The sequence below is a fragment of the Neolamprologus multifasciatus genome, chromosome 9 (genome assembly GCF_963576455.1).
Source record: "Neolamprologus multifasciatus chromosome 9, fNeoMul1.2, whole genome shotgun sequence".
Classification (NCBI taxonomy): domain Eukaryota; kingdom Metazoa; phylum Chordata; class Actinopteri; order Cichliformes; family Cichlidae; genus Neolamprologus; species Neolamprologus multifasciatus.
In genome coordinates, this window is record NC_140447.1 from 4,146,030 (window position 1) to 4,170,039 (window position 24,010).

At 40.0% G+C, this 24,010-nt stretch overlaps 1 protein-coding gene across 5 annotated transcripts in view; it reads left to right on the forward strand.

Annotated features, from left to right (window-relative positions):
- The first annotated feature begins 9,896 nt into the window (after positions 1–9,896).
- The window catches only part of LOC146510847 (phospholipid phosphatase-related protein type 5-like), a 112,581-nt gene continuing 98,467 nt past the window's right edge, over positions 9,897–24,010 (forward strand). For 2 of the 5 annotated variants that reach the window (XR_014876076.1, XM_085172698.1), the window contains exons 1-3: positions 9,897–10,097; positions 17,535–17,623; positions 23,466–23,654. Coding sequence is in view for 4 of the 5 variants with exons in the window: in XM_085172698.1 (XP_085028824.1) it covers positions 17,561–17,623; positions 23,466–23,654 (252 nt within the window). In the remaining variant the exon portion in view is untranslated. Of the gene's footprint in view, positions 10,098–17,534; positions 17,624–18,544; positions 23,655–24,010 lie in introns of those variants that run through there. The other 3 variants (XM_085172700.1, XM_085172701.1, XM_085172699.1) reach the window with 3 other exon arrangements.

Below are 24,010 nucleotides of genomic sequence, written 5' to 3' on the forward strand. Positions count from 1 at the left end.
TGTCAAAAGCAGTCAGAGGCTTCACGCATCAGTAACTCTTCAGCGCTCTATCATTGGTACATTGAGGTCTGAGATGATATTGGATCCCCTCATGGGATTGAAAAATATTGATTTTGTCGCCTGTATTATGCGCATAAAGTTGAAAAGCTTTGCGCATCCGCACCAAGATTAGTATTAGTATTAGTATAAAGCCCAGATCCCACAACTCAGTGGTTTGCCTGGTGTGGTTCTTTCTTTTCTCTTTTTTGCCATTACTCCCTCTTCCTTTGGTTTTCATTAAACTGCATCCAAACATTGCTGCTTTTCAATTCATTTAAGGATGCACCACACTTATTTTAGGCCATAATGACATTTTAAAAAATGCCTTGTATTACAGCTCTGACCTAATTCTTGTTTCTTCATCAGGAGGTGTTGAGTGACATCCGGAGTGTTTGGAATGCTCACCGTATAAGGCCCTCCAAGAATAACAACGTGCCCTGTGGGATACCTGATGTCATGGCCCCTCACCTTTGGGGTGCAGAAGACTGTCTCGTTCCACTGACAGAAGATTTGACCTTGTGTAAAAATAGCTGCACTTTTGTTAGTTCAGTCCCATGTGATGTGCAAGTGCTTGATTTGTGCACAATAATAATGGAGGAATCAAGCTTGGAATTCCCATCTACCATGTCCCAGGCCCTTGATTTATATTTTCATCTCAGGGATGCAGTTCGTTCACAGTTATTTGAGGCTACTTAAATGGACACAAACATACAAATGTAGTACATTTTGTACTTTAGTACGTATTCCTACAGCTTAATGTACTTATTATTAAGTAATTATTTTTCTCCAGTGTGTAGTTATCTTGTCTTTGTATCAAAATTATCAGAAAAGACTGTATAACATAATTTTCATTTTATCCATGTCAGTAAATGAACTCATCATGAAGTGTTGCTTGCTCTTGGTAGCTACAAAGCGTGGAGTATTAAACGAATCCTTTTTGGATTGAGTTAAACTTATCACACTGTTAAAGCATCAAAAGTTGTTCATAATAGTTTTTGGTAGCAAAAATGTGTTCATTTCTAACAAAAACAAGAGCACCTTGGATAACAACCACATAGACTGGCAATATATCTAATGTTGTGATCAATTAGACAAGACGACCAAGTAGGCTAAAGTGTAGAATCATAGTTGTGTCACCAATGCTCCAAATGTTTCTTGAGCCTATAGTTTTGTTATTGTGGAATAGATTAAAGCAATCCCATGTTTGATAAAGGACGGCTTCTTTTCTTAAAAATCACAGCACGTGTATGACATTACAAAATTAGTAGTTAAATAACTTTCAGCGGTGTCATTAGACATGTTCATGTTTAAAGATGTACAGAATGTAACAGAGAGGACAATGTTTTGTACAAATGAGAATGGTTTACTGGTGTCTTTCAAAATACACCATACTCAAAAACAGGTTGTATTTTGCATATAATAACAGGATAAAATAACAGTTATTTCTAAAATGTTATACAAACCTCTTTACAATGTAACCAATCTCTGTAATTGACAACTTTTCTTCTAAACCCATAAAGGTTCACATTCTTGTTTCTATTAAGATTTCTGCAAACATCTGAAATACCTTAATATAGAACATGCTTAATCAGTTGGAATATGGTATTTGTAATGGTGTTGAACTTGTGTTTGTATATACAGTAGACAGCACTCAGCAATCTTCCAGTTTGTAGAACTGTTACTGTATGCTATATTGGAAATATTTGTTACTCTTCCTGTAGTAAAAAAGTATTAGAATGTTAAAATTAGTCATTTATTTTGGCATTAACCAGAAACACAGTAACAGTGTGTGCAGCAGGAACAGATGCACTTCTATGTTTAGTGTACGGATTCCTACCAGGTGAAGCACTGAAAATGTTATTTAAATATGTATATGTATTTTCAACTGGTGTTGTTTTGTGGTCTCATTCCCCAAGCAATTTGTTGCCTTATTTTGTCCCCAACACTCACTGCTGCTTCTGCAGAGTCAGAGTGCTAAGTGCTATCTACTACAAGTAACTCCACTTCAAAAAACCTGAACATTCCCTTTAGCTGACTATTTTAATTGGGGGGAGAAACTAAGAAAGCACTTACTGACCAGATGAAAAAAAAGGCTGCACATGAAAAAGGCACAACGGGCTACACTGTTAAGAGAACTTCACCACCCAGTCTATTGAACATTCACATTCATTCCTTCATGTTACTGTTAACTACACCCGTGTTTCTATGAACTGTTAAGGTGGAAAACCTAAAACGTGTAGAGCAGAGTGCCTTGAGGACCAAGGTTGGGTAACACTGACCTACACCACATCCATCACCCACATAGAGCTTGCGAGAATGCTGTTAAATTCACCGCGAAAGTCTGGATAGCTGTGATAACCAAGTGGCAGCTTTAGTACACATCCACATGTGTGGGATTGTGGTCTGCGGAGGAAATCTGTAGTTTCTATGAACTCAATTAGTGTGGCTTTATCCAACAGATCGGATCCTGTACAGAACCGCAGGAAAAGCTGAAGATAATTGAAATCAATTTCTCCAATGTACCTTTTCAGGTAACGAGAAACTGTTGACTGGGCAGCTGTCATCTCCTCTGGAAACATTAGAAGCTCCTTCACTGTTTTTACAGTTGGTTTTTTTTTCTGCAATGAAATGATGCAGTCCGCTGAATTGAAGTCATTCAAAGCCTTCAGGAGAACAGATCGCTCTTCTTGTGAGACATACAAAAGAAAGGAATCTCTTAAACTACTGGTTGTCGAGCCGTACAATATCTCCTCCAGAAAGGGTATTGCAAGCTTGACTGGGAAGTAACCAGCTTGTTTCCACCCTACAACAAACACTAGCTATAGCCTGCCATTCTTCACACTGAAAGGTAGGGATGCAACGATACCAATTTTTTCAAACCGATACGATACCGATACTTGGATCTGAGTTCTTGCCGATACAGAGTACAAAAACCGATACTTCTACCACACACATCTCCACATTGTAATTTAACAAAATATCACTGAACTATTGGCACTGTCTCGAGCTTTCAGAATAATAAATAAACACTTCTGTTTGGAATAAAATAAATAAAAATTAGGTTTGAGAATAAAATAAACTTTTAAATTATTGCAGAGTGTCCATATTGTAAACAAACAAACAAAATAACTTAAGTATTTGGCATTGACGAACAAACTCCTCATCTGCCCATGGATCATCAGTCCACTGTGCCGTTAAACCAAGAACTGACATCGCACACACTGCTTGTCTTTACCTCTTCAGAAAGTTTTGGCACCATTATCTCCCTGATTTTCCATGGCCGGCATTGGCTGGTCATCCAGAGCGTTAAAATGAGTCAGACTCTCTGTTATTTTAACTGCCCGTGGATTTTCTCTTGACATTTTTCATCCCTTTTCCAAAACCTGAGTTAAAGTTGGCTGTTCCACACTGCTGACATTTTGTTTAGCCTAGCTACAGCAGCCTCCAGTTTCTCTTTTTTATCTGGAGCCGCCAGTCTCACTCGCCTAACCCTGTGCCTGTTTAGCGCGGGATGTCCCCCTAGTGGCCAATCTAAAAAACTACAACAGAAATGACAAGCCACCCTCTGATTAATGAAATAAGTTGGTATCGGTTCATGGTATCGGTTAACTTTTACGAGTATGAGTACACACACATTTTACTGTGTCTGCCCCAATACCCGATACCAGTATCGGTATCGGTGCATCCCTACTGAAAGTCATGCCGGATGAATGGGACTTTCACCTCAACTCCCAATGTGCAGCTGTCATAGAAATCCATCCAAAATTCTGTCAGGCAGTCCCGCAAAACACCACTTCCTTCCCCCCGTTCAAGCTCTCCATTTGGTAACAACATTTTGATATTGACCTCAGATGAAATAATGTTTGAGTCCTTAAAGGCTCTGATCAAATCAGTAAGACAATGACCTCTTCTAACAGTCAGTATTACGGGACAAGATCGTGGTTCAGGGGGTGCTTGGTCAGGAATATTGGCCTCTCCTGTCAGCCCCGGTGAGAGAGACAATGTGTGATGAGGTGGATCAGACTCTTTTTCTGTAAACAGTGTTTCAGGGTTTAGTTCAACCACACTAATATCCACCCTGTTATCCCCACTAATAATAACAACTGCATCAGAATCTTCACTTTCACCTACATTTGGCAGACCATCCCATGGTAATGTGTCATTCACTTCCAAATATCCACTTATGGAAGCTTCATCATTAATTACAAAGTGGTTTGATGGTTCTGAATTTATGTTTTCCACCAACAGATCATCAGCAGCCTGATTAGGTTCATTGTCAGTGAGATCTACCACAGAGGGCTGGGTTATTGCATGATCGGCTCTACGTCTTGGGGCTGCTGTTGTGTTTTCTTTCTGGTACACAGATAAAGTCGCAGAATTTTGACCTTACTTTGCTTATACAACTCATCAACTGTACTGGAAGCATCCACATGCATCTGTGAGCTCTCAATATGAGTTGAATAGACTTTTGGGGTTTTTTGAGATGCCATTGGGGAAAAACAGATTTTCAGCCATAAGTTTGATGTTTGACATGGTTTCATTTTTATCTACAGATAAATGCCTTGTTCCACCACCACTTACAGACTTCACCTGTTTGAACCCACCCTTCTCCTCATCAAAATCCACCCAGCCAACCTCAATTCGTCTCACTGTTCGTTTTGCATTTGTATTTTCTGCCCACTGAGACAATTTCTTTTTAGGAGGCATTCCCTCAGCTCCTGTCAGTCTTTGTCGTGCACGATCTGATATCCTCGTGTTGGTGTTGTTCCCAGATCATCATACTAAAGGTTGTTCCAGGATCAACATTGCAAGTGACCAATCAGAATGTTGTGATGTCATACTTTTGCGACTTCGGGAAAAATCGGCGTAAAACAAAAAACTGTACTTAAGCTGCGAGAAACCGCCTTTGTCCGCCGATCAACGGACCCTAACCCTGACCCTTTAATAAACGCTAAGCAGAACTGATATTGTCCTTGCAACATTGGAATTTCATAAATGCACGAATGGGTTGGTGCGCAAAAGAATAACGTCACAATAATGTGATTGGTCACTTACAATGTTGAACCTGGAACAACATTTTCATGATGATCTGGGAACAACACCAACACGACGATATCAGATCATCCCTTTGTCGTGGCCTTGAGAGTATAGATTCTTTCCTGGATGGTGATGTCCGTGACAGTGTTGCTTGTCTGCAGAAGGCCACGGTGGAGACTCTATCGCCAACTTTGGGGATGTACTTTGCCAGGTCACTGTCTGTCATTAAGGGAATGACAGTTTCATCAATCTGAAAAATATAAACAACAAATTAGTAAAATTGTCAATATTAAAAAAACAATAAAAACATACAACTGCATATTTTAGAGTTGTTTTTTGCTATCTACTTTTGATAACAGATACTTTTGGTATTGTGGTACACATTTGTCCAACATAAGATGAACAAAAGTTACTTTTTAAACATATCATGTCATTAATTAATGTCATTGATTAAACAAAAATATGAAATTCAATAATTTTTTTAGAATGTGCATAGTAAATTGTGGATTGCGGCTCTCCATTCAAAAACAAACACACAGACACACACGCACGCACACAGCAACAGCCCCAGTGGCTTACATTCTCATCTTCAAGTTTCTTGATCACATCTTCTTCAACTTTATGCTCAGTTAAAAGTATCCATAGCTGACCTCTAAACCACATGAAAATGAAATTAGTATTTTTACACTCAGTTATAAATTTTATGTAGCAGATTTTTACACGATAGCCTACCTATAAAATCACTTTATCTATGGCAAATCAGAATTTGATAATGATTGTTTCATTACTTAGATATTATCTATGGTAATGAGGAATGGAGCGATTGTCTACTTGGAGTTTAAGTAGTTCCGTATGAGCAATGACAACCTGCATCAATACAAAACCATTCCGATCACTGTATGCTTTATTAGTTCCCTTGGCAATGTGAGCTACTGTAACTGCAAGGCTTCATCCGGTGATGCATTGAAAGCTACGGCTCATTTAGCATGTATTACCTTAACATGTGTGACTCACGTGATGGTACTTTCAAAGGAGATGTTCAGCGAAAAAAAGAGGCAATTTTAAGATGCTTTCCATCTAAAACTGTTATTATTGTCCAGACCAGATTAGTTGCACCAGTATGGTGATGCGGCCAGGGTAAAAGAGAGACACCTTCGAGACACAGAGAACTCAGGTTTTATGTTGAACATACCTCGTTTATTAGTAGCCTTCAGCCTTGCTCTACTTTGAAAGTGTGCTGCGGGCCGCCGCACGTCCTACAGTTAAAAATGAGTTTACCGGCGCGCCTGCTCGCTGCTGAAGTCAGAGTAAACTTTATTGTCATCTCCACTACAGTCCAGTATAGAGAGACGAGACGACGAGGCTCCAGTTACAGCAGTGCAAATAAACAATAAATATAAGAAGAGTAAGATAATAAATATACACATTAGGACTCGGGGTAAAGGATCAATAACAATTTAACATTTATAATTTACAGTTTGATGATTTAAAGTCTCACACACAAGGTGTCGAAAGGGGAGGGGCCGGCTGCTTCCAAATAGAGCACATTTCATTCATAATGTTGTAAATCCAAGCCCATCATGTATTGATGATTTGAGTCCTGGGTTGTGTGAAATCCCAGAAATAAACCTTAGACAAAGTGAATCTGTGAACTAAGGTATCGGTCTGTTAGGTTATGTTGTGGTGATCCTCGAGTTGGGGGATGGGTGTTCATACTGGAGTGCAACATTAAAACCAAGATGGACAAGAAAAGTTCAAAGCCATCATGTCTTCAGTTTAGAAAAAAGAGAAAAGAAGAGGAGGAGAAACTAAAGATGCAGGTAAGCAGATGTGTGATTGGATAATGGCAGGTCATCCTGAAACAATCAGAATCAGAATACTTTATTAATCCCTAAGGAAATTATGTGGGTTACAGTTGCTCCAAGAAAAAATGGTAAAAATAGTAACAGTAACAGACTAAACTCCAAACAATACATTATGTTACTTAATACTTAACGTAATTATGATGGCTGTTTGGTAGCTGTTTGCATACTATGCTATGTGTGTGTTCCCCTGGTGAAATTCAGTATGGTTCCGACAACAGTTTTGTGTGAATGTACAATCCTTGTGTTTTATGTGTGTGTGTGTGTGTGTTTGGGCACAGAGGGAGTGTTCTTGACCAGGTACCAAAGCAAATCATTCGTACTGTACAAATAATATAAATATGATGTGTATCACGAAAGATTGATGTCAAACTGATCATTTGACCCATATTACGTTACTTGTTCTTCGAGTGAATCGACAAATGACGAAATGAAAAGCCAAACAACAACAACGCTGTTTCTTTAGAGAGTCTTATCTTACATGTGTGTTTATTTCATATTTTCAGTTGTTTCCCTCCACGGCTAAACAAAGCTCTCTAAATCAGTTTCAGTTATGTACTGATGAACACAACAATGGCCTGTATTTATATCACACACTGGTGATGGCAGCTACATTGTAGCCACAGCCACCCTGGGGTGCACTGACAGAGGCGAGGCTGCCAGACACTGGCGCCACCGGGCCCTCTGACCACCACCAGTAGGCAACGGGTGAAGTGTCTTGCCCAAGGACACAACGACCGAGACTGTCCAAGCCGGGGCTCGAACCGGCAACCTTCAGATTACAAGATGAACTGCCAACTCTTGAACCACGATCGCCCCGTAACAATGGACATAAGGAGCTTCTTTCAAAGAAAAAACTCTGGTAGATGTTATCTTATATATTATACTTTGTATGTTGTTCAGTATATTTCTATGCAAAACAAGAGGAACTTCAACACACAGCAGTATATTCACAGCTGAAACCAGATATTTACACTTTAGGGAGAAAACATAAAAACTTTTTTTTTTTTACTGTTAAACATCAATTTAGAGTAAACGTGTTTTGTTTTAGATAAATAAATATTGAAATATCTTTTGAATTAGTTAAATGTCAGAATAAAGAGATATAGAGCTTCTATTTTTATCACTTTCATCAGATGTAGGAGCACATATACACTAAGTTTATTGTTCATTAATAAGAAAACTGCAGACGATTCCATTGTGAGCTTAAGAAGCTTCTGATTGGTTCGTAGAGTCCATGTGAGTAAACTGGTGGCACAGCTGTGGATGCATATAAGGCAAAACACAGAGGCTGTTTCTGTGACATGGGAACATCAAGAGATGTCAACAAAACACCAGGAACAGAACTGTGGAGCTCCATCAGTGTGGCTCAGTTTGAATACAATTTGGTGCCATTTGCAATGTTTTTATATTTATCAATCTAAAAAAATAAACATTTAGTCTGATTTGATGTTACAATTAAAAAAGTGTTTTTATCTGAAGAGTTTGTAAATATCTGGTTTCAACTGAATATTTGATGATGTTGGTGTTTGGCTGGATTGTCAGCACAGAGAGAGAGAGAGAGAGAGAAGGAACAAGAGCAGGTGAGACACACATGTTAGTCACATGGTTGTTTGCCAAAACTCATCAGAACATGTATCTCATACCAAATTCTATATTTATGAAGTTTTGCAGCTTGTTTGCACAACAAGGCTAAATAATTATATAAACGTTTCTGAATCTAAATAGTGGACTTTGGTAGAATTAAAAACTAATATGGTATAAACTAGCATCTCATCACATTATCTATGGAAAAGGAATACTTGAATAATATTGAACCTGAAAATGTCACTGATAGGTTCACAAAACTCAAGCCTCGAAGATACAGCCTCATGTTACCACAATAAAGAGGTGTTGTCAGTGTCGTGCAGGTCTATGATGTTTTTTAGTGCTACTATCATCTAGTTCTGATTCTGGTTCTGTCTTGTTTAAATCCTCAGTAGTCCTGATTTTGAACTGTTGTAGTCCTGTTTTAATTCTGGATCAGTTCTGGGTCTGGTTGAATCGGGGTTTAGTCCTCGTGTCTTGATGCAGCCCCGACTTTGTTTAAGGTGTCCTGCATATGTGATATATAAGTTACAAGTTACAAAACTCAAAACACAGCCTCCAACTTCACAGCATGGTTTTCACCCCCCCCCCCCCCCTCACAGAGTTACAGAATGAGACTCAGCTTTGATGCTTCAGCTTCTTCCCAGCGTTACATGACTGCTGGCGTGGTAAGCTGACACCACACGCACACTGTGTGAGACGGTGTCACCAGAACTCCTGTTACTGTTGTTGGAACAGATACAAGTTACAGCGAAGGTAATGCTGCCTTCATGTCCGGAGAAAACACCAAACTTTTGACTTTTTTAAGTGAAACCAAAACTGTTTGAGTTTGTAACAAACAACATGTTCTGGAGAGGAAAGTGAAATAAAAAAGGAGTTTGGAAGCCAATAAACATAGATTGCATGTAAATATATAGTCTTTTATGCAGAGTCTTTACTGATCACAATAAAACTTTACTTATCATCAAAGCTATGAATGAATAGGTTTTCATGAAAAAATCAAAATAATCGACATTATCAGTGCAGCTTTTATGACTACGGCTCCTCAGCATTCAGCATTATTCATGTTTTATGAAATTAGATTTGGGAAAAAAAAACTTCCATTGATTAAAAATGTTCAATATAGTTACGTGGTAACCACCATCCACCTTCGTATTATTTTTCATTTAAATGGTAGAAACGCAAAAGGACGATTGTTGCATTAAAACCATATGTTTTTGTTTATTTACTTGTTTGTTTGTTTTTGCTATAATATAATGAGCTTATTTCTTTTCTTTTCTAGGCATCTCTCTCTCTTTTCTTTTTTTTTCTGACACTACGTGAAGGCAACATTCTTCTCCCCGACGGGCGAAGTAAGCTGCGCATGCGTCTCACCAGCAGACTCTGCGATCGTGCAGCACTGTGGGTCCCGTTACTAAAAGGAAAATCCCAGGAAGTGTGACGGGATAAGGTGGCTGACGGAGCCGGTGGGCCTGGGCGTTGTGTCAGCTGCAGACACCGGACAGCGCTGCGCTCAGACGGTTGACCACAGAGACTCCAGAGAGACTGCGCGAACTCTTGGAGCTGGCCAAGGTACGAGTGTCCGCGTCTGCTGCCGCTGGTCTCCACCGAGGTGACAGAAAGCTTTGATAACATCAGACTTAACAGATCACTCGATGTAGAGCAGTGACACAAACCACGGAGGCCCAGAAGAGTGCCGTCAAACGATGAGTTTATTAACACACAGGAGAGAAAACATCAGCATTTGTCTTCTGACAGAAACACATGTTGTGAACACTTTTAAAGCAGTGAGGTATCCCATTACCCTCCAACGCGTAAAAATAGACGTTAGTTACAGTAAATGGTGCATCTTAGATGCTATAAACAGACATAGGACTTCTCTTTTCTATAACACCTTCCAAACAAGGTAATAACTTCAAGCCTTCAGGGTCTCTGAGGGCTGGTTGTTGACTCCGGTCATCTGTTACCAAGTAGAACAAAACGCCACAGGTTGCAACAAGAAGCTGAACACATTTGAGCCTTTGCTCAGTGTTCCTGGATCATATGTGTATTGTACGCAATTATCCTGCTTTAGTCCTTGACACAATAAATTGTGAAGACTCACGCTTCACAAAGCTTAAGACCCTCTCTAGACTAATGCAACAACTCTTAATGAGCACAAATATGCACTGTGTATGAAATACTTCTGGCTGCACCTGTAATAAAAGTTAACATAATGATCCTCAAATGAACATCTTCAATAAACAACTTTAATGCAACATCAATACTGTGAGAAATATTATTAGATAATAATGCTGTAAAGAATGTTATTAATGCAGTTATAATGATGCAGATTATATGGCAGCAATAAAAGAATTTCTGTATCTGCACAACATCATACTGAGATCTAACCATGACTGGAAACTGTGGCTGACTCATCATATATTAGTGATCGAGATGCAGCTGGTATTTGTATTTGCTGAGGGGGGAAAGTATTTGTATTTGTATTTGAGTAAAATCAAAATAGGCGTAAAAATCCATTTTTTTGCGTTACACTTCTAATTAATGTTATAGTGTAACATTAAGTGTATTATTTTTATAATAATTATGGATATGCAATGTTAGTTGATGTTTTGGCAGACAGCACCAGGAGAGGATGCTTTAAGTGCATGTGATTATGCATAACAGATGTTGACAGATGTTTGATACTGACTTTCGCACACATCACTTTGGTTTCATCTGCAGCACTGACTGTAAAATGCTTCCACACTGCAACACTCTTTGTTGTTTGGTTGCCCAAATCCACGTAGGGAGTTTCAGCTGAGTTAAAGAGTGACGGGAAGCTAAAGTTAATTAGTCTATAGTCTACATCTCACTGTCTGCAAAACTAACTTAAATGTACCATGTAACTCCCACGAGTGCATACAATTCGACACAACTACACAAGCATTGGTTTAACCTTTTACATCGAACGTTAACGTTACTCTGTCAACAGTGATGCTGTTGCTGTGCAGCAGCCTGTGTCAGTCACTCATCCGCTCGTGCTCTGCGGTCTCATGAGGAAACTCAGCTTTTTGATAGAAAGTTCTTCTTGTTCCCGAATACAAATATTTTTTAAAGTATTTGTTCGAAATAAATATTGGTAAAAAACACGATATTCGTGCCTTTCCGAATACCGTATTCGCTTCGGCTCTACACCTAATTAGTGAATATAAAAATGTAACTTTTGATAATTAAATTCTGTATGACTTCTTTTGATAATTGTTCTCAGTACCATACACTCACCTCTAAAACGTTTTGCACAGCTCTGCTCAGAGCTTTGACACCATTGCAGCGACTGCAGAAAGAACCTCTGCTGTTTCTTTCTAAGCCATAAAGCTGCGAGCTTCCCAGACAGAACTGAGCATCCACTCTTTGTCTCTGTCTCACATGATAGAATTTTTAAATATGTAATTTAGATATATTTCGCTTTTACATGTGATTGAAATAGAGATACGGCATTCAGGTGCATTGGATTGTGTGATTTGTATTTAAATTCAGATGGGTTTGGGTATCGACCTAAAGGGATGGACATGATCAGCAGCAACACTCAGCTTGGCTGTGATGTTTATGCTCAGTGTGTCAGGCTACTTCAACACTTGATAGGTTTTGCATTCACAGATCACGGCTCTAGACTAACTTTTTTTCTTAGGTGCACCCAAATTTTTCAACCGCATTACTTAATCCCGCTGTTTTACATGTTCACTTTTTATAAAAGAATTGCTGTCCATACAGACAAGATTGATTTGTAAATGATTAACTAACAGTCTTGTCATTTATTTGGAGCACAGTTCTACAAGAAAGATACGTTACTGAAAAACTGCTTGTGTTTAAAGTGCGTTGACACTCTTTGGCAGTTTTGTAGACAATGTTAAACTTCATCATCGTCAGTGAAAGGCAGCGGGACGAGGCGCATTTATCTCAGCATGTATGTGTTTTCTGGATACGCTTCGCTTTTTCAGCGTTTCAGTTCCAAACGTATTAGCAGCAGTCACAAATGCAGTATTGCCGGTCTGTCCACACCCACAGCAGTAAACGCAGTGCATCATGTTGTCAGCTTTACTGTATCTTAGCCAGGGAAACTGGTCGAGCTGCTGTCTTCCAAATGTATACACTTTCCCTCTTTTACCTTCTGTGGGCTCTGGCTCGGAGTGTGTGGATCATTAAGTGATGCTGTCTCTGAACCAGCGTTGACATAACCTGAGAGGTTGATGGCTGCGTGTCAGAGCCATGAATCAGGCCTTAACAAAAAAGTTATCAATCGTTCTTTTCATCTTTTCTCGTTACCCACAGCTAAATCTTCTTCTGTCTGCCACTAGGGCTGGGTATCATCGCTGATTTCTACAATCTATTCACTTCAATTCAACTTTGCCTCAGACAGTCAGAAATATCATCATTCTGATCATTTATCAGCACTGACACTGTGAGACTTCATCAGAGGTGTGAGCATCACAGCAGAGGTCTTCGTGTCAAAGTAACTGTGAATAAAACAGAAAAACAAGAAGCAGATTTTCCTGTTCTGGCTTTTTATAGCAGATGACCTTAAAAATATTCTGCAGTAGAACAAAAACAAAGAAAACCGTGAATCAACGTATGAACATGACCTGATGCTGCTGAAGTGAAGCAAAATGACAGAGGTTTGATTACAGACACAGCTGAGTGTTTTGCAAATTGTCATCATTTTAAAAAGTTTACGTTTCTTCAGTATTGAACAGCAGAAATGAGTGAGAAAGCTGACATCTCACTGACGCGTCAGGTCCACGCTGTGTGTTCACGTCTTTGTCTGGAATCCGTGTACCTGCTCTCATTGGCTGTTTTAGCTGTTTGGTGGCACCCCCCCGGTGCTCACCTCTTTTTATCCGCCAGCACTTTCAAACATACATACATCGACATCGACAGGAATGTCTGGACCACAGCCAATCAGAGAGGTCCCTCCCCTGACTGTCTCTGATTGGTTTAGACCACGATAGGGGCATAATGTGTGTCAGTTGTTGACCACATGGAGGCTTTCAGAGTTGCGGACACTTTGGTCGTGTCCAAATTCATGGGCTGCATCCTCCTGAGGACCCGGCCTTCGCGGTCTATGTGGGCCGGGTCCTCAGAAGGTCGGGTAGGCCGGAAGTAAAATTGGACGGTCTAGCCTTCTGATTAGCGTCACCGCTGTCTCGGTGGAGTTTAATAAACTCGACCGTCTGCTCCTTGCTGTCTAAAATATAACAGGACACTGGCGTAAACTCTCGACAGTCTCACACTTCTGTTTAATCAGTTTTCTGTTTAACGTTTATTCAGCTGTGTGAAAACCACCCGGGGGATTAATAAAGTTTTATTTTATCTAATCTAATAACTTTAATCTCAGCCAAACCGATTTACTCACAAACAAACAAAACACTGAAAAAAGCCCAACAATAACATTTTAGGTTGTCTAAGTGACTTATATATTACGTTTAACCTGAGTAACGAAACTCTGCGGTGATCTGAAAATTATGTGCCGGGAGTTGTGCCGTTCTCGGCCGCATCAGTGACCCTCGAGCTCCTGGCGAGCTATTGAGCTGGTGGGTAGCAGACGTCTCCGAAAACGTCGAAGCACTTTTGTAAATATGCGATATCTTGATAAACCGAGCAGATATTTGATGTTCACACAGCTACTTTCTCGGCTGAAAATATGTTAAAAGTTTATTTTGTGACCCAGAAAGATTAGTAAGAGTAATTTTAAAACTTAGCAGCGGCCGGCATTGTTGGAAACTGGAGCTTGGCTGGGCCGCGCTATGAATTCTGGGATATGGTAGGCCACGAAGGACACACCCGACCCATCCTTCAAATTCGGGGAAAAGGAGGACGCATTTGTCGGCTGCATTCGGAGGAGTCTACGAATTTGGACAGCCTTCGGCACGTAATCGGTCTACAAATGCGGCCTCAGGAGGAAGCAGCCCATGAATTTGGACACGACCTTTTTGTTATCTTTACTCTAACAGCTGGTCACGCCAGTGCGACCTAGGATTTTTTTTAGTCGCACCACTGAGAATATAGGTCGCATTTTCAACGCAATTCTGGTCGCACTCTAGAGCCCTGATAGATGCTCTTTTGTACACCTGGGTCGTATGAAGTGGTTCTTTGACTTACTGGTCCTTCCTGTTAGCTTGAAGCAGTCTAGTCTTTCTGCTTTGACATTTTGAATTTTTGCCCAGAGTACTACCACTGTTGTTTTTTTATGAGAGGAGACACATATGCTCAATTTTATCATCAATTTATTCATAGATTTATTTAAACTGTTAGAAATTAGTTGTACATGGCACCACGGACCTCTGTGGCTCACAGACAAAGACTGCTGCACCCAGGCAACTGAACGTTAACATGATTGGTTGAAAGGGTGGCCTCAGGTCTGAGCTCACGTGTCTTCCTCTGCACCTCTGTCGACATCTCCTTATATAGAGATCAGCCTTTTGAAGGCAACACTCCCATTTCTATTAAAGTTTTAAGTCAGCCTTAAGGTTTTGTAACCTGGCGCCATCTCTAGAGCAGTCAGACCTCAGAGACTCTCTCTGTTTGTGTCTGGAAGTATCTGTGTGTAGCAGTCTAAATCATGTTATCAAGCTCTGGCTCTCTTCCACAATTTGCCGCTCTGAAAAACTAGTTCATGCATTTATTACTTCCAGGCTGGACGACTGTAATTCATTATTATCAGGAAGTCCTAAAAACTCCCTGAAAAGCCTTCAGTTAATCCAAAATGCTGCAGCAAGAGTCCTGACAGGGACTAGAAAGAGAGAGCAGATTTCTCCTGTTTTGGCTTCCTGTTAAATCCAGAATTCAAAATCCTGCTCCTCACATACAAGGTCTTAAATAATCAGGCCCCATCTTATCTTAATGACCTTGTAGTACCATATCACCCTATTAGAGCACTTCGCTCTCGCTCTGCAGGCCTACTTGTTGTTCCTAGAGTATTTAAAAGTAGAATGGGAGGCAGAGCCTTCAGTTTTCAGGCCCCTCTTCTGTGGAACCAGCTTCCAGTTTGGATTCAGGAGACAGACACTATCTCTACTTTTAAGATTAGGCTTCAAACTTTCCTGTTTGCTAAAGCATATAGTTAGGGCTGGACCAGGTGACCCTGAATCCTCCCTTAGTTATGCTGCAATAGACGTAGGCTGCCGGGGGATTCCCATGATGCATTGAGTTTTTCCTTTCCAGTCACCTTTCTCACTCACTATGTATTAACAGACCTCTCTGTATTGAATCATATCTGTTATTAACCTCTGTCTCTCTTCCACAGCATGTCTTTATCCTGTCTTCCTTCTCTCACCCCAACCAATCACAGCAGATGGCCCCGCCCCTCCCTGAACCTGGTTCTGCTGGAGGTTTCTTCCTGTTAAAAGGGAGTTTTTCCTTCCCACTGTCGCCAAAGTGCTGCTCATAGGGGGTCATATGATTGTTGGGTTTTTCTCTGTATCTATGAAGCGCCTTGAGGCGACTTTTGTTGTGATTTGGCGCTATATAAATAAAATTGAATTGAATTAAATCCACACTACAGCGCACATCTGTGTACAACACAGGACAAAACACAGACACACAAATTATGAGGTATATAGCCTTTACAATAAAAATAAATTCTAACATCAGTCAGTTAAGATTCTCTCTGCCCAAATGCAAAAATACAAATAAGTTGCTGCCTTGTGATTGGCTGATTAATTTGTGCTAATGAGATGTTCACAGGTATACCTAATGAACTGGACAGTGAATGTGTTACATGAAATGTTTCATTTAGAGATGCTGAGCACTGAGGAGATCCCTGCATGAGGGGTGCTGATACCCTGGGAGGTCAGTTTGCTCACCAGCTGCTGAGCTTAAGTGAACAAGCAGCATTTGGACGTAACTCTTCCAGATGTGCCAAGCTCAGGTGAAGAGCACAGGAAATGGTGTCCTCTGTGGAGAGGTTTGGTGCAGCAAAAGGGATGATGTGGTCCTTTGCCAGCCTCTCGAAGCACTTCTTCAGGGTGGTAGTCATTACCAAATGTAATGGTGGATTTTTGGGGCAGCTTGAATCAGCGGCAGACTTGAAACACGATGAAACAACATCCTACTCCAGTATGGTGTCCAAAAGGACGTGTGCTGTTGGTGCCTGAGGAACAGTCAGTCTCCTCTGGCTTTCACAGACATCAGCCCGGCTGAAGATCGCCTGGTGAAGTCATGTCTAATTATTTTAAAGTATATTTAAAAACAACAAGAGTTGAAAAATAAGAATAACTCATAGCAGGGAAACATAAATGAAAAAGGCAAAGTCAGCAAACTTCAGAAAGGTAAGCAGGTGTTTAATTTTAATGACTCAAAAACAAACAATAAAATCTTGTTATCAGTTCTGAAACGAACAGGTAGCCAGTTTAGAGAAGCTAGAACGGGGTATGTATGGTCTTTTTTATGTGCGCCTGTCACATTTCAGACAGGTCAAGAATGAGAGCCTGTCCAATTCCAAAATAAAGGCTATTGCAATAATCAAGCTTGGGTGAAATGAAGGCATGAATTACTTTCTCGACGTCAGCAGATGAGAGAGCGTTCTTAGTCTTTGCAAGGACCCTTATAGAAAGACAACGTCTGCCTGTCATTTTAAGCCTTTTTTCCTTACGTGGAGCTTCACTGAAGCTGTCTGCACGTGTGCCTGTCCGTCTTGTAACCTTTGAAACAGTAATATTTCAAAAAGGTTAGCACAGGTTTATCTCACTTTACTGCATTTAATGGAACTGAAACTAATTGCTGTAGTTTTGGAAACATTCTTGTTGTCTTGATGGCAAAACTTTGGGCTTTCACCAATCATATTGCAAATTTCACTCTGAAATGCTTTTATCTAGTTCCCAGATACTTTCTCACAGTGGTCAGGTTTCTCCATGGAGTACAGCTGCTCCAGGCTTTAGAACTGTGGATGCAATATGTTGCAATGTTTCTGAAGCTTTGTAATGAAAGAAATTTGGATAATTTCTTCTCTGATCTTTTTTTGTCTCTCTTTAGTCGCCCTGGTAAGAAGAGAAGTCGACATGCCTTCAAAACCACCAAGTAGAAAAGAGCGAAGGAAGTGGATCACCTCTCTGACAGGCGAGGTAAGACGTGTTTCATGAAGGTACGAGTAGATGGGATTGATGGATACTTTCAGTTGCATCAGAAAACTTTGTTTTAAGTTTTGTCCTTTTAAAACAATGAGACTACTCTAACTAGTTTGAGTGCGTGTAGTTCACAATCTCACCAGTGTATATATCTATGTATATCTATGTATATCTATGTGTATATATATATATATATATATATTACAGCAATACCTGAGTCAACTTACTGGAGAGTTGTGAATCAGTATGTCTGGCTTGGTTGTTTTATTTTTTATTTTTTTTATTTTTTTTTTATGTTTTATTATTTATTATGTAATATTATTTTATTATTATTCAGTGCTGAGATTTTGTACCTTTCTAACACAATCCAAAGATGATCTTTGCATTTCACTCAGATTGGAAGTAACAACTTTCATGATCTGCAGCTTTTGTTGATACTGTTGTAGCTACAGTGCTCCTTTTGTGCCAGGTGTTATCTTTGGTGTTACAGAATAGTGTTCTGTCGCCATCTGGTGGCAACAGAATCAGATCACACGTCTCAGCAAGTCGCCAACTGATAGTCTTTGTGAATTTGTGCTTACTTGTTTGCTTTTATCAGTGTGTTGGAACTCCTTTCAGTAAAACAGAACCTTGTGATTAACTTTGAACAGATTTAGCAGCTTTGATCAGACATTTCTATTTGTTTTTATTTTATTTTATTTTTGCTGTGGAAGAAGTAGTATAGTGAGTTACTTGTACTGGTCATGGACTTATAATAATTATAATTATAATAATTAAATAATTATAATCTAATAATAATTACAATTATATAATTATAGTATAAGTATAATTATAATAATATTAATTATAATATATTATAATTTAAAAAATATTATTTTATAATTCCTGCTTTAAGTTTCTGGTTTTGAAGGCAGATAGTAATGAACACAGGCGCGTAAGACGTGAAACATCTGCTGTCTGAACAGAGAGAACTGTACAGAGTAAATGTTAGAAAGTGAATACTGCTAACATTTATATATACAGCGGTCCCTCGCTATAACGCCGTTCACTTTTCACAGCTTCACTGTTTCGCGGATTTGTTTTTTCTTCAATTTTTTTCTTACAGTGCATTGTGTTCTGCATCCTGATTGGCTGTAGACCGTTGTCAGTTAATCTTGTGCCGTGTCTCCTGTAACAGTCAGATAAGTCAAACTTTACTCAACTCATTCTTCTTGCTTCCTCCACTCCCGTACCACTGATTCATTAATGATTCATTAATGCTGAATGAAGCTGCTCTATTCCCATGTTCTAAACCTGAAAACAGGGTTTGATCTTTGGTTTCTATAATACTGGACTTGTTTTTCTACAAAGGTTTGAACTTTGAGAGTTTAAACAAGAGAGAAAAGTGTGAAAATGTTCATGCCTGTCTGAGAAAAGTGTATAAAGTGTGTAGTGAGGGGGTTTCACAGCCAAAAACATCTGTAATCATTGTAAAAAATAAAGTTGGCTACTTCGTGGATTTCACCTGTTTTTAAAATGTAACCCCCGCGATAAACGAGGGACCGCTGTACTTATAAATGTTAGAAGTATACTTAACATTTATATACTTATACTTACTGGGAAAGTATACTGACCATTAAAGCACCAAATAAAAAGTATAGAGCCAGAAAGAACTATGCCCACATCTCTTCTGCTTCCTGAACTCCACAAAGGATGTCATCACTCCTCATAACTGGGTGTAAAACAGCAACAATCGAACGTATCGGCCTTTCACTGTGTGGTCTTGTTTAGCTGCTCTCTCTGATGTGAAGTGTTGAAAGGAAGGTGGACAATGATGTCATCGTTGAATTTTACAGCATTGGAAAGTGGAAGTGATGTAAAAGAATCGTCTGACAGCCAAACACGTGGGAAAGCAGACAGATGAGTGAAGAAAGTGAGGATTTGTTGATATACAAAATTCAATTATGCTTTTTGGCAACTGGACTCTGATGGCCCCTCACAGCAGTGATAGAAATTACAGCAGAAGAAAAGAAAAAGCAATCTTGCTGTTGCAGGAAGTTCCTTCCTGTTAAAGAACAGATGTTAGCAGCAGCATCGCAGAGGCGCACGGTCAGACATGAATAAACATGCATCATGATGAGTTAGAAAACTTAGGGAGGGCTCCGGAGAGCAAAGGCATGAAGCAAAGCAGAGACTGAGCCTGCAGTACAGCTCAGGGGCCACTTCAGGGCAGGAGAGTGCAGAGCCTGAGATAAGGCAGATACTGAGCCTGAGATAAGGCAAGGTGTAGGCGAAGGACAGGACATGAGAAAGCCTGCATTACAGCTCAAGGATGCTGATGGATTCCTGACTGAACATAATCTTTGCACTAGATTAGCAATTGGAGATTAAAAAGAAGTCAAGGAATCAATTTATAGACCAAAATGTATTCAGACTTTTCACTCATCAAAGTAGCCACGGGATATAACAGCTGGACACACCTGGAGTCGTGTCTCATCATCAAAACACTCCACAGATCCTGCCAGTGATTCACTTCCATATAAACCATTGAATCAGGTACTTTCCATTGTGATTCCCAGTATATTTGTGAAGGATTGTATTCCCGAGGTATTGTGTTGCTGCGTTCCTGTTGGATTATATCAGCATGGAACACAGAGATAAGTTTGGCTTTTGCTCCTGATAAATTGTTTTAAACTGTGGACGTTCCCTTTTTAAGCGTTTGTGAGACAATAAAGGTAAAAACCTGCGTATTATTATTATTATTACATTATTATGACGCCACACATAAACAAACACATGCAGAAGAAAAACATTGACAATCAATACAATAAATATGCACATTAAGAGACATAACACTCAAACTACAGACAGACAGCAGAGGACAGACTGCATGGCTACAGTTTGATTTTATGTACACTGTCAGACGTTTTAGCACGCCCCATTTCTTCCAGTTTTTTATTGAAAATTATGCAGTTTAGTGTCTCATTAAGTTTTGTTTCCTTGTGCTTATAAGTTTGTCTAAACACTGTATAATTTCCTGTTTTAGGATTTGTGTCTAGTTATAGAGGATCTCATTAGTTCCCTTTGGTGTTGTTCCTGTTCCCTTACTCTTGTCTCTTTGTTTTGTCCTCCTGAGACCTGAACTCTTTCATGGCAGCTTTTCTAATTTCTCTTCACTATCTGGGCTGACTGGGGCCTGATGAATGTAAAAACAAAACATTACCTGATTTTTGTTTCTGAGAAAAATGAGATCCACATATGAGGACATTTGCTGTACATGTTGACAGAGCAGTGGCAGCATAACGTCCTCGTAAGTGGATATCAGGCCCTTGTACAATTTAGTACTTTGGTCCTTCTCAGTGAATCATTCAACTCAGCAAAATGAGCAGAAAAAGCCAAAACTCCAAAACTTGAGTTTGATCCTTCTTCATGTCTCTGCTGGAGTTTCCAATGGTGGACGTCGAGATCTTGTGAACTGCTCGTTCGCAGAAGACGAAGCGAACGACACAGAACGTCTCCAGAAATTTCCAGTTCATGCTCTGATCTTACATAAAAGACTCTGATATCTACCCACAGCACATTATCCTCTCCATCACCGAACGTTCAGCTAATTTAAGGTATTTAAGTTCAGCTTTTAATTTTATGCTATTTTACTTCAGTTGGATTTGTCTTTAGCAAATTCTCACAGGAGCATCATCTTAGCACAATCCCTTTTAAAGCAGTTAAAGCAACACGTTTTCTTTAAAACTCTGTTAGTTAATCACAGTTTAGTCAATGCAGTCGTCGTTTTACTAAAGTCAGAGGTCAGAGTGTCCTGTGCATCGCCTCACATCATCGTAACTCTCAAGGCTGTTTCAGTTAGGCCTGCCTTTAGAATCATTACTACATTTTTGCATTGCTCAATGTGGTAGGACTCGACGTAAGCGGTCAAAGAAGTGCAGGAGACTGATGCTCCAGAGTAGCAAGTCATTTATTCACCATTTTGTGAGAAACTCAACTCTATAATTAACTCAGTTCAAATAAACATAACTGAACTTAAATCAACGTAAATTAAGGTCGTAAATTAAATTAAATTACGGTGTAATCAACACATATTACAACAATAAATCTATTTCTTCATAAACCTTCTAAAATCAACTTTATTAAATTATAAGAGTTCTTCCCCGTCTGCACTTGGTCTCTTCCTGTGACCTCAGATGAACCCAGAAGCTATAAAGCAGGAAGTAAAACTACATTTCCTCCTTTTGTTTCTGGAAGACAGGTAGGTAAGTTAAGTTTAAACAATACAAATTAACAGTTGAAATAAAGAACAACTTAACAAACTTGTAGGGATTGATTTAAACCAAGATGTTATATAATCTGTAAAAGTGCAAAACATAAACAGTAGATGTTTGCCTGTTGCAGACTATATATGAAATATGGTTAAATCAAAACAAGAATGTTAACTAAGAATATGGACAAATGGTCTTCTCACCCACTTTGTCACACTCAACTTAAACACAATTATATCTACCTGAGTGTGTTCTGATTGGCACTAAGTATAGTTAACTATCAGCAAAATCACATGTGAATCGTGTTTAACATTACAACATTTAAAACTACTGACAGGTTGGTTACACAGTTGATCTTCTTCCTCCCAGAGATGAATATAAAGGTCAGTGATCATGTCCACACCTCAAACATTTTTACGACTCAGATTACATTTGATTATATCCTTGATTAACAATAAAGAATAAAGTTACTATTAACAAAAGCACACACAGACAACAGTGCTTTAACACTTTATAAATCACATATAACAAGTCTTATATGATCCATGAATGTTTGATTGTCTCCTGCGCTGCATCAGCTTTTTAAAGATGACAGATGTTTAGTTTGTTCAAAGTGCAGATGAGCTCTTTTGTTCAGGAGCGTCTGAGAAAAATAACAATCTTGGCTGATTACAGTTATTTTTTTAAAGCCACTACATAATCATAACAATTACACGACTCCCCCCTTACTGAACAGTGTTGCTCATAAGTCTCCGTTTTCTCCATGAAGACTTAGTGAAATGCTTGTTTTTACTTGATTTTTAAATTCCTCCTTTTGTTGGATTTTAAAGTTTAGCTGAAAAGTTTTGTAAAAAAAAAATGCTTTCATGTGTTATATGTCATTTTTTATTCATCATATAATTATAAACAGATAAAACAGTGATACACGGGTGCTGTTGCATGTTGCTACAGCAGACTCCTGTGGAGATGCGCCTCCTGTGACTCATAAAGCTGTGATTTGCACTCTTTCACTAAAGTTCTGAATTTTCTTTCAGCAGCGCCGACAGGAAGTGAGCCGCCATATGTGCCACAGAGAACATCTGCATCCCTCCAGATGGAGACTCTGCATCATCTTCTTCTCATTCACTTCTATTTGTCTCCTCATTTCCCTGAGCAGTCTCATGACGTCCATGGCCCCTCCCTGCGCATAACTCCGTCTCTCCGTTCTCTCCAGCTGATCCTTTCTCTGCTAAACACACGTCCGGGTTTACGCACACATATGCTTTACACACACACACACACACACACACACACACACGTGGACCACGTCAAGCCTTTAGCCAAGCCTTCTCCGCTCTTACGCGCAGACACACCCTCACACGCGTCGCTCGCCCCCACACCTCCCCTCCCGTCTCGCAGTCAGTGTGCGGCGGCAGCAGCGGAGGGTGGAGGACGCGCTGAACGCAGTCACGGAGGCTTCTGGCGCACAGCCGAGCCGTCATGAGCCGCTCAGCGGAAGTGGACGCCGCTGCGGAGGAGGAGGGGGCTGAATAGACCGTGTTCTGATTAAATGTCTCACGCTCTCCGTGTGCATCATGCTGTATTTCCAGCTGGTGATCATGGCCGGGACCGTCATGCTGGCCTACTACTTCGAATACACCGACACCTTCACCGTGCACGTGCAGGGCTTCTTCTGCTACGACACCACGTACACCAAACCGTACCTGGGGCCGGAGGACAGCAGCGCCGTCCCGCCCGTGCTGCTGTACGCCGCGGTGGCCGGGCTGCCCACGCTGCTGGTGAGTGCATACCTGACCTGGGCGCAACACGCCTCACTGACACTGATTGTGCTGTCACGCTGTGGACGGCTGGCTGCTGCTGTGCTGCTGTAGCTGTACGCTGGAGTCACGCAGCGCAGGATGAAAGATGAACTGATGAAACTCATCAGTGCGGCTTGTTTCTCTGTGGCTGCGCTTTGGGTTTGGAGAATAAGAGCCTTTAGAAAGTCACTCTAGCTTATGGGACTTTCAAGATAATCAAGGATTATTAGAATATACGCTAATGGGATCTGCCCAGTAATGCACAGTGATCAGTCTCATTCATATTCACAGAACGAGATGTAACAAGTTTTGGGTGTTTGCAGCTTCCATGTAGC